General features: G+C 45.8%; 1 protein-coding gene across 3 annotated transcripts in view; it reads right to left on the bottom strand.

Moving 5' to 3' along the window:
• PDE4DIP (phosphodiesterase 4D interacting protein) overlaps window positions 1–15842 on the bottom strand; it is a 155343-nt gene that overhangs the window by 58022 nt on the left and 81479 nt on the right. For 2 of the 3 annotated variants that reach the window (XM_054690875.1, XM_037498187.2), the window contains exons 1-4: window positions 6911–8073; window positions 1118–1249; window positions 323–442; window positions 15–107 (exon numbers count right to left, since the gene is read on the bottom strand). In XM_054690875.1, the coding sequence (XP_054546850.1) occupies window positions 15–107; window positions 323–442; window positions 1118–1249; window positions 6911–8035 (1470 nt within the window). In that variant the 5' untranslated portion in view covers window positions 8036–8073. Of the gene's footprint in view, window positions 1–14; window positions 108–322; window positions 443–1117; window positions 1250–6910; window positions 8074–15842 lie in introns of those variants that run through there. The other variant, XM_054690876.1, reaches the window with a different exon arrangement.

The following is a 15842-nucleotide window of genomic DNA, read 5'->3' as shown; positions in this document are numbered from 1 at the left end:
TGACCCTCACGTACATGGAGCTGTCCAAGCTGGCTCTGGTGCAGCATTTCCCGAAGCTTGGCCATTGTGTCATTCTGGCCTTCGATCACCTGGTACAACTCCTCGGTCTGAAAACGAGGTTTTCACACCAAGTTAGTGTGATAAATGAGATCATTCTCCCGGTATAGATTTTAAGTGGGACTGTTCTAGAACACCAATTTAGGGTAAGCTACAATTTCTCAGGCTCTTATCTGGCTAAGATTCATTCCCACACACTGTACCATCCTTGTTTACTTTGATACAACGAGGCCCCACCAAGGCCCTTGCTTGCCAAATGCTTTACCTCATTTTCCCTGCTTTTCAGAGTTTCCTTGAGGCTTTGAATTGTGCCCTCTTGCTTCTGAGATGACTCCTGAGCAGATTTCAGTTCACCGTTCACTTCACTCAGTTTCTCTTGAAGAATCTGAATTCAGCAAAGAAAACCAGTGGTCACGGCAGTGGTTTCTTTTAGCATCAGCCGTAACCATAAAGTCCTCTTTTACGTTCGCATTTAAAGGATTTCTTAGGGAACAGTACCATGTTATTTCCCCCCTGATTTCATAACCATTAGAGTCCTGAGTCAATCAGCAAGAGAAAGCAGCAGGCAGACTGCGAGGTTCCTCCACGCCCCTGCTCCCTGCCCCCACACGACTTCCATTCGCCTGCTGTGCTTTCTCTGGGATGGTGGCTCTGTGGGCCCTGGCCCCCATGTCACGGGGCCCAGGGGCATCTGCTTTTAGCGTAGCACATTGTACTACGAGGGCACACCAAGCTCGGCCTCTCGAACTGTGGACGTTTTTAAAATCGTTGGGCTACCCAGTGTTGAGATGTTAAGATCAAAACCACAAGCCTCCAGTTTCAGCACCTTATAAGTTCAAGACTGTATTCCAGTTTTGATCACAGACCTAAAGGACACCCAAAATTCTGATCTGTGCAGAACTAAGATCTTGACGAAAGATTAAGAACGCCTACACTTTCAATCAAATACTTCCTCCAGCCCCAGAAATACACAATACCCACCTCCCAATGGTCTCGCTGGTCTAAAGCCAGCCTCTTCCTCAGGAAGCCTGGGCTCTCCAAGGGCTGGGACTGACCATACCTTGTTGGTGGCCTCTGTCTGCTGGATTTTTTCCTGGAGATCTGCCAAGTGGGGATCGGGTGCAGACTGCTGGGTTGCAGCGGTGTTGTCTGAATTCAGTTTTTGTTGTTTGAGTAAATCGTCAGCCATGGGCTAAGGAAGAAACAGCAAGACAAGCAAGTTAGATGTTGCCAACACTAAAGTTTATCTTCATGTATCTTTGACACCTTTTGCCAGAGATTTGGGAAACCAGAGCTGTAAGGACTCATTACAAATTCCCGAAGACAGTTCTGTTTCATATAAACCACTGATTCGCTTCCATCTTTCATATGTTCCCTTGCAGCTCCACCCTCCCCACCTGGTCCCATGAATTCAAGTCACTACATATGCAGTTGAAGCAAACAATTCAGAATTTAAAGATATGATTATAAAGAAAATGCTGATGATAATCAAATATTCACGTTCTCCTATTTCGGTCAGGGTGTTCAGAAGGAATGCTAATCAAACAAACCACCCCTGAGAGAGGAAAAGTTGGATTTCAATTTCCTCTTTTATAACATCCCTAGTCATTGCCTGGAAAAACGGGCAGATTTTGAATAAGGACTATATACATTAGATAACAGAATTTCATCATTACTGGACACTGCTTACATCAGCGATGTCTTTGCTTTAGGAGATACATACTGAGCTATTGAGTATAAAGATGCAACATATTTGCAACTAACCCCAAACAGTCCAGGAATAAACTAGGAAAATTATAATAAATTCATTAGGAAGAGAAGAAAGCCAACAGCAATCTTTTTTTTTTTTTTTCCCTTTCCATCACCTTTACCTTCCAGGCAGTGGAGATAACCAATCCCTTCCTACCAGCAACTACCTGGAAATGTAAGGATTTCAGAAGAAATTCCTCCGATGCTATTTATTCATTTTCCTAACATCTATTAAGCACCACAGCATGCAAAGCGCTGTGGGGGTGGGGGAGGATCCACATAGTGAAGGCACAAGGAATTATGAGCCCTAAGTGGTAAGGAAGGGAAGCAGAGAAAGTGATGTTACTCTGAATTGCTTCATCAGTGGAAGCTCAGTCTGAGCCTGAATGACAGGGAGCCAGGCCCTCAAAGGTCTACAGAAGGAGGATCTAGGCAGGGGAGCAGCGGATGGAAGAACCAGGGCAGACAGGAGCCTGGATATAGAAAGGCCAGCGAGACTGGCGTGCACACTAGGGCTTGAGACCAGGGGTCCACTTGACCCCCACAGCTGATCTCCACTGGGCCTCGTCCCATTTCAAGGGCTGGAAAGCCACACAGTGCTGGCTGTGCTGGTGGGTGCTTTGCTGGAGAGCAAGGCCAGAGCCTCGTGGGCAAAGGAGGCAGTGACAGAAGATGAAACACAAGCAGGGCCAGGGCTGGGTCACCTGTGCACGCAGGGTGAACAAGCTAGGCTGGGGCTCACTGTCATGAGAAGCGGCCGCTGTGCTTCTAGGAGTTGATGCAATCCTAGGAAACTGGAGAAGATCATGCTCGCTGCTTGGTGAGTGCATTGTGGGGAGCACCAGCAGAAACAGGGAGACCAACGAGGAAGCTGATGCAGTAATACAGGGAAAAGGTAATGGCACCTTGGGTCACAGCGGGGTTGCCCGAGAGGGAGAGAAATGGATAGACGTGGGATGATCAGAAGTGGAGGAAACAGGACTAGAGGGTAAGAGAGGAAGAAAAAGAGGTCAGGGAAGAGGTCAGACTCCTAGGAAAAGAGAGATATTTGTTGTTGTGGGTATAACAGGAGCCTTACCCTGAAGCAATATGGGAGAGGTAACTGTTCTAACAGATATTTACATTCCAACTGATAATTTTATCCTTTATTTATTGATAAAGCATTTTCTATAAAACTGAGCCTCTTCCTCAATGCAAAACAATTTTTCCTTATGCTCTATAGTAAAATATTTTTCAAATTTAAACTATAACAAGCAGCATTAAAGAAAATGCCTTTAAATTTAAAATGGTGGGAAGGAGGTCATCTTTATTTATTTAAAACCACAGAATCTGAGAGCCATGAAGGACTTTATAAAACTAGTCTTCTGGCTCAATCCCATCTTACATTTGAGGAAGTAGAGACTTGGAGAAGGTAAGTAATTTGTCCAAAGTTACACAGGAAATCAGGAAAATGAAAGCAAACACACTTTAAGTTGGCATTGTAGCTTTTATGGCCTAAGCTTACATTCATACCAGGAATACTGTAGGGGCCAAAAGTTAATGTTTACCAAGTGAACAAGAACAATAAAAATAAAAGCAAAGAAACAAAAACAGCCATCTCCTAAGTCCCAGGACAAAGTCCTAACCCTTTAAAGGGTCTCCTATAATTGGACAGATGTTTAATAATATCCAACAAGAGCTTTAAAACCAAAGAATGCCACAGGAGAGTACGGAATGACTTCATTCTGGGTCTCACCCAAACCCAGTTTGGCCTGAATAATCACAGGCCATTCCTAATTCTGCAAATGTAATATATGGACCTAAATGCTGGCAGATGGTTTTGTTCTTCTTTATTATTTCACATCCCAGAAAAATGTCCTTTCACATAACAATCTGTCCAAAGAACCTTTAGCAAAGTTCTCCTAGTGTACGACTCATAATGAATTCTTGTAAAGTACCAAGTTCATAAACTAGTCACTCCTGTGAAGACTTTCTAGAGCCTGAAACAGTAATGCTTTGTTTAGTTGAATCAGCGTTACTCTCCAGACTATCACCTACTAAATCACATTGCAATAATAATACAATTTTAAAGTAAGTCACTTTTGACTCAATTAGGACAAATGTTTCCCAGCATCAGAAAAGAGAATTGCTTCCAGGCCTGATTTTGTATAATATAAGGTCTTTCAACTAAAAGGCCATTATTTAGATGTTCTGGGTTAACAGCATTTCTCTGACCCTCACAATAGCAAGTCATAGATCTCAAACTGCTGTAATTTTCTACCCTCCTCCTAACAATAGGAGACACACAAGAACAATCAACTGGTATAAAATTAGAGTCTAATCTCTGACCAGCATCTAATCCCTGCAGCTTTCAAAAGCCTTATCTGGGTTATGAAGCTGGGCTATGAGCGGGACGAGTTAACCGCAGCCACACAGGCGCCGGCCCTGGCATTGCCAGGCTCGAAGCAAAGATCTCTTGCTCTTTGAATTTAGACAGAAAGGGAAGCTGCACGTGGTTCAGAAGTGAACTGATATTTACTAAGGGACCACATCCCTCCTGTCGCAGCTTTTCTGGTTCAGGACAAGATGATTAAGAAGGAAATCACCACCTAGAAAAACACTTCCAAACCTTAGCTATCCGAACAACCTCGGGTCTTCTGGTATAAATTTGTAGAGGGCAAATAAATTAATTTGCCTACTATTGGAAAATCGGCAAGTAAAAGAATTACACTGTTGTGGTTCTTTAATAATAGAAGAAAGAAAAGGGAGATAGGAAAAGAAGAGCTACAGGAGGAACTCTGATGGAGGTATTTAATAGTACAGAGGATGGAGTTAGAGGAAGGGTGAACAAAGGAATCAAAATGACCTTACAGAGCAATCGCACTATTTTAAGATATGAGGAATTTTTTTAAATATTTGCAGTAAGTCTTTCTTTCTTTCATGATTTTTCTTTCTATACACTAAAAAGAGAACTATCAAAATATCTTACATTTCTTTCTGTTTTTCCCCACACTCATTCAGAGAAATAGACAAAACCAGCCTGCCTTTGCCCACCTAGCTCTGGTTTTGCCATAAAGCCCAAAGGCCTTAAAGGCACTTAAAAGCCAACCCCATAAACAATAGATCAGAGGTTCAAAATATACATTTTATTTACAAACTCTCTGAACCCAGACTTTATTTTCTCCCACATTCTTTATTAATGGAGAAAGCAGCAAAGTAATGAAGCACCAAGATTCCTCAAACCCCCAGTTTTCTCCTTCCTCTCAATGTTTGATTAGCCCACAAACTCTAAAGAATGGGTGCCAGGTAACAGCAGAGAGGCAATGAGTACTGTTTTAAAGACCCTAAAGAATCCCTAAAGAATCTTCAGGTTATAGAAAGAAACCTCTTCGTTTAGGGCCCGTACTTATTTAATTCTGTATACACCAGGCAACGTGATTTACTCTCTGGAGCACTCATGGCTGAATATGGTTAGGAATCCTCCGCTCTGCCTGGCCTAAGTTATTGAGACCGTGAGCTTCTATTATCTCTAAATTGAAAGACTGCATGAAAATCATCTTTGAAATCCTTCCCAACTGTAACATTTACTAAGTCCAGGCATCAAAAAAATAGTATTTTTAAATATGGAGAAAAGAACGCCTCTGTTTTGCCTATAATTTTCTAAGTCTTCACCTGCCTACAATAATGAGCATATTTGGGGCGGGCAGGAGGCCTGGGAGAGAGAGCTTCTTCCATCCATTCTCCCCAGACTCCTTTCTGCTCCTAATATGCAAACACCATGCTTAATTTGTGGCGTTTTTGTCTGGTTACAGAAATACTGTAAAGCCCAAGTTTAGCTGTGAAGTTCCAATGAAAGAAAAGAAAAAGACGAGAGTTAGGCATATGACTTAGTATTTTATACAAGTGAAAATACATTTTTAAACTTTCTGACAAACTTTTCACAACACTTTCACGTGTTTCTGACAATAGTGTGCAAATTTTAAATTATTTCTCTAATTTTTTGCTCAATTATTATTGTGATACAAATTTTTTGCAGAACAGACCTTTTCAAAAAAATTTAAGTGACAATGATTTCATTTATTATCAAGTTCTAAGTTCTGGGATGATATAGACCAGTAGCAGGCTCTCCATAAACATCTTCTAGCTTGCCTACCTTTGTAATTGTACCACTATAGAATTTATATCACTAGAATGTGCCAGATGTTTCACAACTAACTGAAGCATCCAGTAGCATCTAATGTTACTGCAGAAACAAAAAGACACCAGGTCCCTGTATTTAAGAGGCTGGCATGAAATCAACTAGGCAGATGTGAATAACACAAATTAAGATCAACTGCTGCTTCCAGCCATTAAGAAATTCGAGAGTATAAGGGATTAAACTCTACCATATGCAATAATGGACGAATCCTTCTTTTATATCAAACATAGCTCTGAAATTTTGCCTTAACATTTCAAATAACACCTGAATTCCCAAGGCTTTTTATGTACAAGTCATCATTAGTCCTCAAATGCCCTATTAGTTTATTATAAATATTGTCCAGAAAGAATCCCTAAAGAATTGGAGGATTAATAGGGTTTCCCTGAACTTCCACGCTCTTCACTCATATGTGGCATAGCCAGGGATGATAGGCTTAGAGTTCTGGGAGAACTAACTCCCTTACAAAATGGGAGAAAACACTTAATAAATATAAAAGTGAAGACCAAACAAAATAAGAAGGGGGAGGTGGGAGGAGATTAGAGGAAACCGTTTTAGTGCCAGAAATAAAAAAAAATTAAATGTCTTTTTCACAGGGTAAAGTGAATTAGGAACCTATCCTTTTATTTTAAAGGCATGCAATTTTGATAATTTTGACAAGGCCAACAGCTAATGGTACCCAAAAAACCTGAAGAGCAATTGAGTGTCAATCACACTTACTAAAGAGGACGCAAGCCAAAGGTACAGCAAAAGTGGGCTCGATGATTAATTTTTCAATAGATAAATTTAAAAAATGATAAATTTTTAAATAGAGGATTAATTTTTAACTATTACTAACTTTGGCCTGGACAGAAGCGGTGCGGTGCCCGAGGCTAGCTGGCGACAGCTCAGAAAGGGAGGAGGTAGTTATTCTGCAGTTACTTTGTATACCTGGAAGCGGAGTGGCAAATAATCCTCACAGAGATCATCCCACAGCTCCTGCAGGTCTGAAATCTCCAAGGGATAACTGACAGGTGTCTTGTCCAGGGGTTTCAAAGACCTGCTAAGGAAACCGGAGCCCACGCCATCTGTCACAAGATGGCCAGGTCTGGCCCCAGGTGGGCTGGATTTCACTGGAATGGGAAGCCTGCTCCCTCGGGGGCTCTGGATGGGCTTGTAATCCAGCCCTTTGATCACGCTAAGAGCCAGCTCCAGTTTGTGGTTACACCCGTGGGGCGAGGCCTGCTCATCCGCCCAGCAGTCGCACTGGACAAGCTCCTTGGAGCGTCTCTCGGGCTCCTCATCCTTTTGCTGGAGTGGACTGGCCTGGACACCGGCATCCAAGGACTCCACCGAGGATCCTGGGGTCCCTTCCTCCATGCTTTCTCCATCATGGGGTACCTTGGTGCTCGCTAAGTCGGGGGGCCCCACCTCAGACAATGCGGGCTCTTCCGTGCAAATGCTGGTGGACCACCTGGTGGAGGGGCCCCCCGAGATGCTCTTGGCCACCTTCCGAGGCACCTTGCAAATGGCTTCGTAGTCGGAGTCGGCCACGCGCAGGGCCGCACAGCCGCGGCACCTGCGGGGTCGGCTTCCAGGGCCCTCCGCAGCGTGGCAGCTGTGCGGCTCCTGAATCTGGTCCTCATTTTCCACCCAGCACTCGAACCCCGAGTAGGCGAAGTCCTCCTGCAGCAGCGCGGAGTACCTGACGTCGGGCAGGCCGGAGATGTCCACGGTCCCGCTCCCGGGCCTGGGCTCGGCGCCCGGGTCCTCGTTGTTCTTGCGATACATGCTGGCGATGCAGAACTTGAGGCGCTCCTTCTCCAGCAGCAGCTTCTGCAGGCGCTCGATGGACAGGGCCTCGATGCGCGCGATGACCGTGTCGAAGCGGTAGACGCGGTCGAGCATGAAGGCGCACTTGCTGCAGGCGAACTCGGCTTTGCCATCGCGGGGGACATCCCTGCCCAGGACGTGCGAGAGCAGCACCTGGAGGTTGAGCTTGGACGCCGTGTGGAAGATCCAGCGCCGCTGGTTCCCGCACAGCTCGCGCGCGCAGATCCTGCAAACCTCCTTCATGGTCCCTCCTCCCCGCGGGGCGCTCCGGGGCGGCGGGGCTCACGCGCGGGCGCTCGGCCGGCGGCGTCTCCCGCGCCCGCGGCCTCGGGCGGGCATGGCACAGCCCGGGGAGCCCCGGGGCGCAGGGGCGCAGCTCCCCGCGCGCGCGCGCGGGCCTGGGTACCCGGCGCTCAGCCCCGCCCGGGCCGCGGCGGCCGCACAGGCGCCCCCGGGGATGCCGAGTGTCCGCGGCGCGGCCGAGATCGGGGCCCGCCGGTGCCTCCGCGGCCGCGCCCGCCCCGCCGCGTCCCCAACGTCCTCCCGGCCCGCGGGCGGAGGGGCGGGCGGAGGGCCGGGCTGCAAGATGGCGCCGCCCGCGCGTCCCGACGGGAGCTGTAGTCCGGGCGCCCCTCCCCGCGCGCCCGCGCCCCGCTCCGGCTCGGGGCGCCGCTCCCGGCGCGGGGGGCCGGCCCCGGCGCGGGCGGGGGCGCAGCTGCGCGCGGCACAGGCGCTGCCCCCCTCCCCCGGGCCGCGCGCGCGGGCTGGAGGTCGCCTCCCGGATCCTCCCGCCGGCCCTGCGGGGCGCCCCGCGGTTCCGCGTGGGGAGGAGAAGGCGGGGCCGGCCCCCCGCGCCCCGCGGGCTGTGCCACGTCCTCAGCGCCCGGCCGGCCGCGCCCCAGCCCCGCGCGCGCCGCCTCCCGCCGCGGCCCCACCTCCGCGCCGGCCCCGCCGGGCCCGGGATCCGAAAGCCCGAGCCGCGCGCCCGAGGGAGGGAGGGAGGCGAAGAACGGTGCATAAGCCCGAGGGTGACGCAGGCTCGGCTTTGGGGGACCTCCCCCGGGCCACTCGGAGCACCCAGGAGCGAGAACAGGTGATTCCCCCGCGATGCTGGGGGCGAGGAGTGGCTGCACCCGTCCTGGATTTTTTTTCCCTTTATTGGATAAGGAAGAGCGCGCACAGAAGCGGTCCCGGGAGAAACTCCACATACCACGCGACGCACTGGTTAACCAAGATGGTGAAGATAGTGGAAAGAAAGGGCTTTTTCAGGAATGCAGACACCTGAGGGTGGATTGACACTACCGGAGCCTTTCAGGGCCAGGAGACGGCGGGCCCGTGGTGGGTGGGAAAGCTGGAGAAATGCCAGAACAAAGACCCCACTGCTGTGGGCACCAGCTCCAGTGCCAGGGAGCGCCGCCCTCTGCAGCGCAGGGCAGGGGACTGCGCTGACTTCAGGTAAGTCGCCCCACCTTTGGGTGTCGAGCAGTCAGAATCACCTGGAGTTCCTGGAGCTGGGCTTTTTTTTTTTTTTTTTTAACAATATTATTGTAAAAAATGGTATGGGCATATGATTTACAATAATAATGTTAAATTTCACTAATAAGGGCAGCAGCAGCCTGCATTTCTGACTCCCATCCCTGGGACAGGGCCCAGACTCATAAACCCGGGCTGTAAGTGCCTCCAGCGGCAGCTCCCAAGGACCCGAAACTGAAGGAACGTTGTGTTACAAGATTATGTTAAGTTTCAGGTGTTGAATGACCCCACACTACTTAAGGGAGATTAAAGGAGATTGATTTAGGGCAGGTGCTTTAATGGTGTGTCTCATTAAATAGCTAACAATGTTACCTTGATATACTATATAGGGTTATCTTAAAGTAATTTTAAAACTTAATGGGACTCCACACACATAAAATTGCATTTTTCTCTTGTTTAATCATAAAATAAAACCTCAGTAGCTTCATCATGAGAGAAAAGGACAGTCCTCAGAGTTTTGGACCTCACAGGTTACAAAAATATGGTGAGGTGATTTCACTTACATATGCATGTTCTGGCTTAAAAGAAAAAATGTACCATAGAGTGCAGCATAAAACTCACAACAGCTGCACTTTTTGCCTGCTTCTAGGTATATGAGCTTTAAAGTCAGAAGAAATTAAATAATAATCTTTGGAATCTACAGTGATTTATAGAGAAGCAAGGAGTTTCTAGACTCACCCAAGAACAGACTCCCTGCCTGCCAGGGCATTAGCCACTGTACCATCTAAAGGACCAAAGGACTCTTCTCAAGAGCAGCAAGGACTCAAAGGTCCCTACGAGTGCCAATCAGGGCATTCATCAAGGCCTCCTCTTTTGCAATGCATAAGCCCTGTTTTCCTATTGGGGAAAACGCTGATGAAACAAAGTAATTAATGAAATAAAGTGCTCTTGAGGACCTAACTAAATACTTTGTATTAGTCACTATTCCTTATGATGATTTTGCATGGGACTGACAGCCTCTAAACTTTAATGACAATATATATGAATGTTTGGTGTGGAAGTGTCAGTGCAAATGGAGAAAAGCCAATTCACCACTGAAGAACATGTTTGCTGTAAGTAAAGATCAACATACTGCAAGGGAGAGCTCTCCCAGGCTTCCACTCACCATCTATTTGAAAATAGCACCTACTCACTCACAGAGAAAATATTTTAAAACCACATCTCAAAGTGAATAGGAAACTATGGCACTAGAACTAGTTCTAATGTGAGCATTTGGTATGTATAAAATAATTTAATCCCGACCACAAGATCACTGGTGTATAGATAACAAAGCTTTTATATATAAAAAAATTAAACTTACAAAAAAAGGTAGGTGATAAATTCAGCATTTTGTGGTTCTTATCAGCATCCAAGATTTTGTACATAGTTAACACTGGCTACATAGGGGCAGTGAGCAAAATGGGGGGGTCAACAGGACTATTTTATATATCATGAATCATCTGAATTTTTAGCAGAGTGTATATTCATATTTTTAATTTTAAAGAATTTAGAAAATATTCCAATATTACAAAATAGTCTATAGTTAAAGAATTGTGCCAATCTGTTTAAAATAACATATATGTGAAAAATGAAATAAAGGTTCAAAGGAGAGCTACAAGCCATTAAACAGTGACTACGTCTGGAGAGGGAAATTATGGACATTGATTTTCTTCTTTCATTTATATCATTGCAGGGTAAGGAAAAAATGTCAGGCTTTTCTGCCCTCCCGCCATCAGGATAGATGAGGGAACCCTGCGGTCCTGAATGCATGCCTGATGGCGGGCACCTGGAGTAGGGCGTGGGCAGAGGTAGATGGGATTCACCTGGGCTGAGACTGGGCTTTTAAGGGCGGCGTCACGGGGACGCCAGTAGAAGCCGAAAGAGAAGCAGAGCCATGAGAAGAGCAGAGAGAATGTGAGAGAAGGTCGGAGAGCCCAGAGTGAAGACTTGACCCCAGCGCCTCTGCCTGCCGTGTACCTGGTAAATCTAAATAAAAAACCTGCAAAAGCCACTGAGGACTCTGACTCCTCCTTTACCCGGTCTGCTGGATCAGAAAACCTGCCCAGTGTCCGTTCCTGACCCTACAATCATTTTCTGTAATAAACATGTATTTTCTGATTAGAAAAAAAATTAAGAAGGTAAGATAAACACACTTTTGGTGTTTGGTGCATACAATCCAACACTAACCAGCAATAAAAAAGAATAAAGTGATACCCACAAACATCAATCAATCTCAAAAGCATGTTAAAGTAAAATTCAACAAAGCAAAATACTTACAAAAATTAGTGGATAATGAAGTGAAGCTTCTGAGGGTAAGAGAAGAAGGCGGGGAAAAGGGTAATGGCTACAAAAAAAAGAGATCTTGAAGGACAGTGTGAGCCATAACAACTTCAAACAGTAAAAAACCCAATTGTCCACAGAAATAAAGGCATATATTTAACCACAGAATTTTATAGAGCAAATAAATGAATGAAATAATTGTACATGGAATGGGATGGATGGATATAAAAGCAGTTCAGCAAAAGATGTCAGCTTCCATGTCATTCCAAGTGCATGAAACAGGGAAAAGACAAAACCCCTCTATGGTCTTAGAGTCAGGACAGTGACTGCAAATTATGAATTTTGATTAATAGCAGTTTGCCCTCAAGTAAGATCAATACATTCACAAGCACTTGTCTCCTCTAGGTTCTATGACTCAATCACGGTTGTCTGCCCATCAGTTTCTAGTTTACAAAACAGATAAGGTGAACTTAAACAATGATTTTCAGCTTACATCAAAAAGATTCTCAACAAGTGTGGGAGAGGATGTGGAGAGAGGAACCTTCATACCTTGTTGATGGTACAGCCACTTTGGAAAGAGGCCTGGACTGATCTTAAAAACTAAAAAGAAAATACAGTATGATCCAGTAATCCAACTTTGAAGTCTCCAAAGAACACAAAATCATCAACTCAAAAAATTATACACTCCACGTTGTTTGTTGTGGCATTACTTACAATAGCTAGGCCATAGAAGTGCCCACTCACAGGGCTGGGTAAGGAGCTGGCTTAGCCACACAATGGAGGACTATTTGGCTACAAGGAAAGATGAAATGTCACCATTACAGTGAATGGAGGGCCTTGAAGGGGTTCTGTGACAGCGAGTAAGCCAGAAAGGTAAGGACAAGTATTGGACAATTTCACATATTTGAGTAATAGGAGGAAATAAAGCAGATGAACTGACAAGGCACTGATCATCAGCTGGAGGTTCTCAGGTAAAGAGGGAGGGCGGAGGGAGGAAGAGATAGTGGGGTATAAGGGAAACAAGCAAAAGAGCAATTTTCAAACTGTGGTGTGCCTGGAGGGTTTGCTAAAATGCAGGCTTCCGAGACTTCCCTCCTCGAGTTTCTGGTTCAGATTAGTCTGGGGGGGGGGGGGCTGGGATTTTGCGTTCCTAGCAAATCCCCCAGGCTTGCATCTGCTGCACTCTGGAAGCCACACTTTGAAAATCACTGAGTTAGGATGATCTTAACTGTATTCAAAAAAATTCTCAGGCAAAATATCGGAAATTCTGTAGATAAATGGCAAAGCCCATCAATGAGGAGCATTTACAAAACTGATGAATTTGGAGAGCTGTATCCTCACTTAGAGCAAGATTCCTAAGTACTACTCTGCCAGTCATCTTTTGCATTACATGCCTTTATTTTCACCTCTAGTTTTGGGGGACTAGGTAGTATCTCTTAGAACTGACACCACACTTGTGTGGCAGTGCTTCTAAAACCTAATTCTGGACCGGGAGGGAGTTTCCAAGAGAATCAGTGAGGTGGAAAATCCCCATGTCCCAAACCAGTTGTGTTAGGTTTCACTGCCCTAGTTATGACATTGGATGTAGACATTCTAATTACTAAAAACTATGCCAAAAGGAATAAAGTGATTCTGGCAGAGTGATTCAAAATAAATAAAGTGATTCAAAGCAGGTGAGCAAATGCAAGAATATCAAAGTTGAGGCAGATTGGTTTTATAGTAACCCCTTGAGCAAATGCGCGATTTCCCAGTGCTGGTTGGAAATCTTTAAGGAGTCAGGAGCAATTATGCTATGCCTTAGTTAATAGCACAATTATTTTGAAACACTTGTTTTAAAACCAGATTTCCAGTTCTAACGACAGGTTGCAGCCCTATGGTTATCAGCCGAATCCATCTTAAGATAGTAAAGAAACACAAATTTGAGTCACTTTCAAATTTGAGTCACTAAATGCCCATAGGTTTTAAGTGAATTTTAAAGTATATGTTAGTCAACCAATGAGCAAGAACTTATGCAGACTCGGTATCTCTTTCCTCTGCCTTCAGTGAGCTTCTAGTTAAGCTGAAGGGGAGAACGCGTGCATGCTGCAATGGGAACTGACGGGTGACCCACATGGTAGTGACTTAAATGCAATACGTGGACTTCATGGGTTAGTGCGGGTTGACAGAGTTGAAGGAGGTGAAAATGGCTTGAGATGGGTCTTAGGATGGAGGAGACAAAGGCACTCTAGATTTAAAAAAAAAAAACAGCATCATCAAAATCCTTGCAAGTTGTGTTAAACACAGTGCTAGCCTGTAGGTAAAGGGAGAAGAAAGGTTCTGTGGGATATGTGAATGATCAGGCCCCTCTTCATGCATCTAATCTCTATCATTGCTCATTCAAAGAACATGGATGGAGGCCCAACTGGAAGGTAGACACCCACCTAGGAGGGAACTCGGTAACTAAAACTTGGTTAATGTTTGACAAAGGCTAGAGAATTGGGACTTAATGTTGTGACCTGGAGCAGTGATGGCACAGGACTAGCCCGGCAACAGGATGGACTGGAATTTCAGGGAGAGAGTCTGGGACACAGAGACTAAGCCTTATGCATTTGTGTGTTCCCCTTCCTTCGCCTGAAAGTACCTTGTGCATTTTACTGAATGATAGTCTTGATCAAGTTGTAAAGAAGCCCCTTCTTTGCTGCTTTTAAAGGATCAGAACTATGATTGCCTTAACTGATAAGACCTATTTCTGAGACAGGTTATGTCTGGGGGACAGACAGTGATGTTGAATGAGGACTTGCAAATGGGTCTTCAGAGTCAATATTTATCGGCTTAAGAAGGGGACATGAAAAGCTTCTCTAAAAAAAAGAATCGCCTTATATGAAGTCAACTGAAGCTGCCTGAGCTACTAATCCCTGCAAGGTTTTCAGTCTCTGGGGCGTTTAGAATGCATTCTTGCCTTAGCCTCCACGTCAGATCTCTCCATGGTAACGCTGGGATGTTTGCTATTTTAGGAAGCACGCCTCACTGCATGCAGTGCTAGTTACATTAGGTTCCAAAAGAGGCAGAAATGCACTGGCTTGAGTGTCTGCTGCTTCGTGTAAATGGGAGGGTCCTGACTGCTTGCTGACTCTAAGCCTCTCCTTAATCCTGTTGTCCTAGCTCATTTTTTAGGTCAACCGTCATGACATGTTAGTAAATACTAATATTAGTAAACACTGCTTACATTATGCTGGGGGAAATGGGGAGAAAAAAATAAAACAAGAATTCCTCCAGAAGGGTGTACCTTCGCAAGTACACCCTACCTCCCTGCCTTTACTCCCAGGTCTGGCTTCATTTAAAGGTTCTTGCAGATGCCACTTCCAACTTTACAGGTACCTTCGTTAAAGAAGAGAAAAATGCCTTGTGAACGTCACTCCACTGGATTTTCTGACTTTCTAGGGAGAAAGATACAAAGAGTGGCAGCTTGACAGTCACTTCCAAAGACTCCTGAGCTCACAGATCACGAGGGCTTGTGGCTCTGAATGGAGACAGGATTGGAAGCAACCACGTGATGATGCTCATCAGGGCAACCGTTGTTGCTGTTCTAGAAGTTAATTACATAATAGGGGCTCGTAACTATCGGACAGCCCTCTCCAGCTGAAATGGATGGGGCCTCATATACTGGCAGACAGGAAGTTCCTAGAGGGATAGTAAAATCAATTAAATCAAAGAATTGCACCAAAACCGCCTGTCTTATTTGTGGAACGGAGGCTCTGAATCTCTGCACTCCAAGATTATGGCTGCGTCCACACTTTCGTACTGGGATCACAGGAGGAACAATGTGGAATGGAGTCAGGTGAGTTTTTGTAACACGGACAACTCAATCTAGAAGGGGGAGAGCTGCGAGTCCTCCTATCTCTAAAGCCCAACTCGGGCTCTCACTCGTGAGGGTGTGGAAGCGAACCCTCACCTCACCAGCTCCTCACCCCCTAAACCTGTCAGGGGTCCCAGGGGTGACTTTGCTGGAGATGAGGGGATTCGTTAGTCTCTGTAGGGCATTTCCAGAACTTAGGAAATGAACTTGAGCCTTTGACATTATCAGGGTGAGGGTCTTTCGGTGAGAGGTGAATGGCAGGCAAAGGCTGAAGTGTAACACAGTGGAGCTCAGATGCTCCTGTTTTAGTAAGACAAGGATGACACCCACAGCAAAGGCTGCAGCTGCCATTAATAGCCAGAGTTGTCACACATGACTGCATACAGAGGGGGGAGACAAAGTGCTTTATAATTGGTTCTATAT

The sequence above is a fragment of the Talpa occidentalis genome, unplaced genomic scaffold (assembly GCF_014898055.3).
Source record: "Talpa occidentalis isolate TD23 unplaced genomic scaffold, MPIMG_talOcc4v2.1 talOcc4.9, whole genome shotgun sequence".
In the NCBI taxonomy this organism is placed as follows: domain Eukaryota; kingdom Metazoa; phylum Chordata; class Mammalia; order Eulipotyphla; family Talpidae; genus Talpa; species Talpa occidentalis.
Note: the sequence above shows the minus strand (reverse complement) of the source record. Positions and strands in the feature narration are given on the sequence as shown.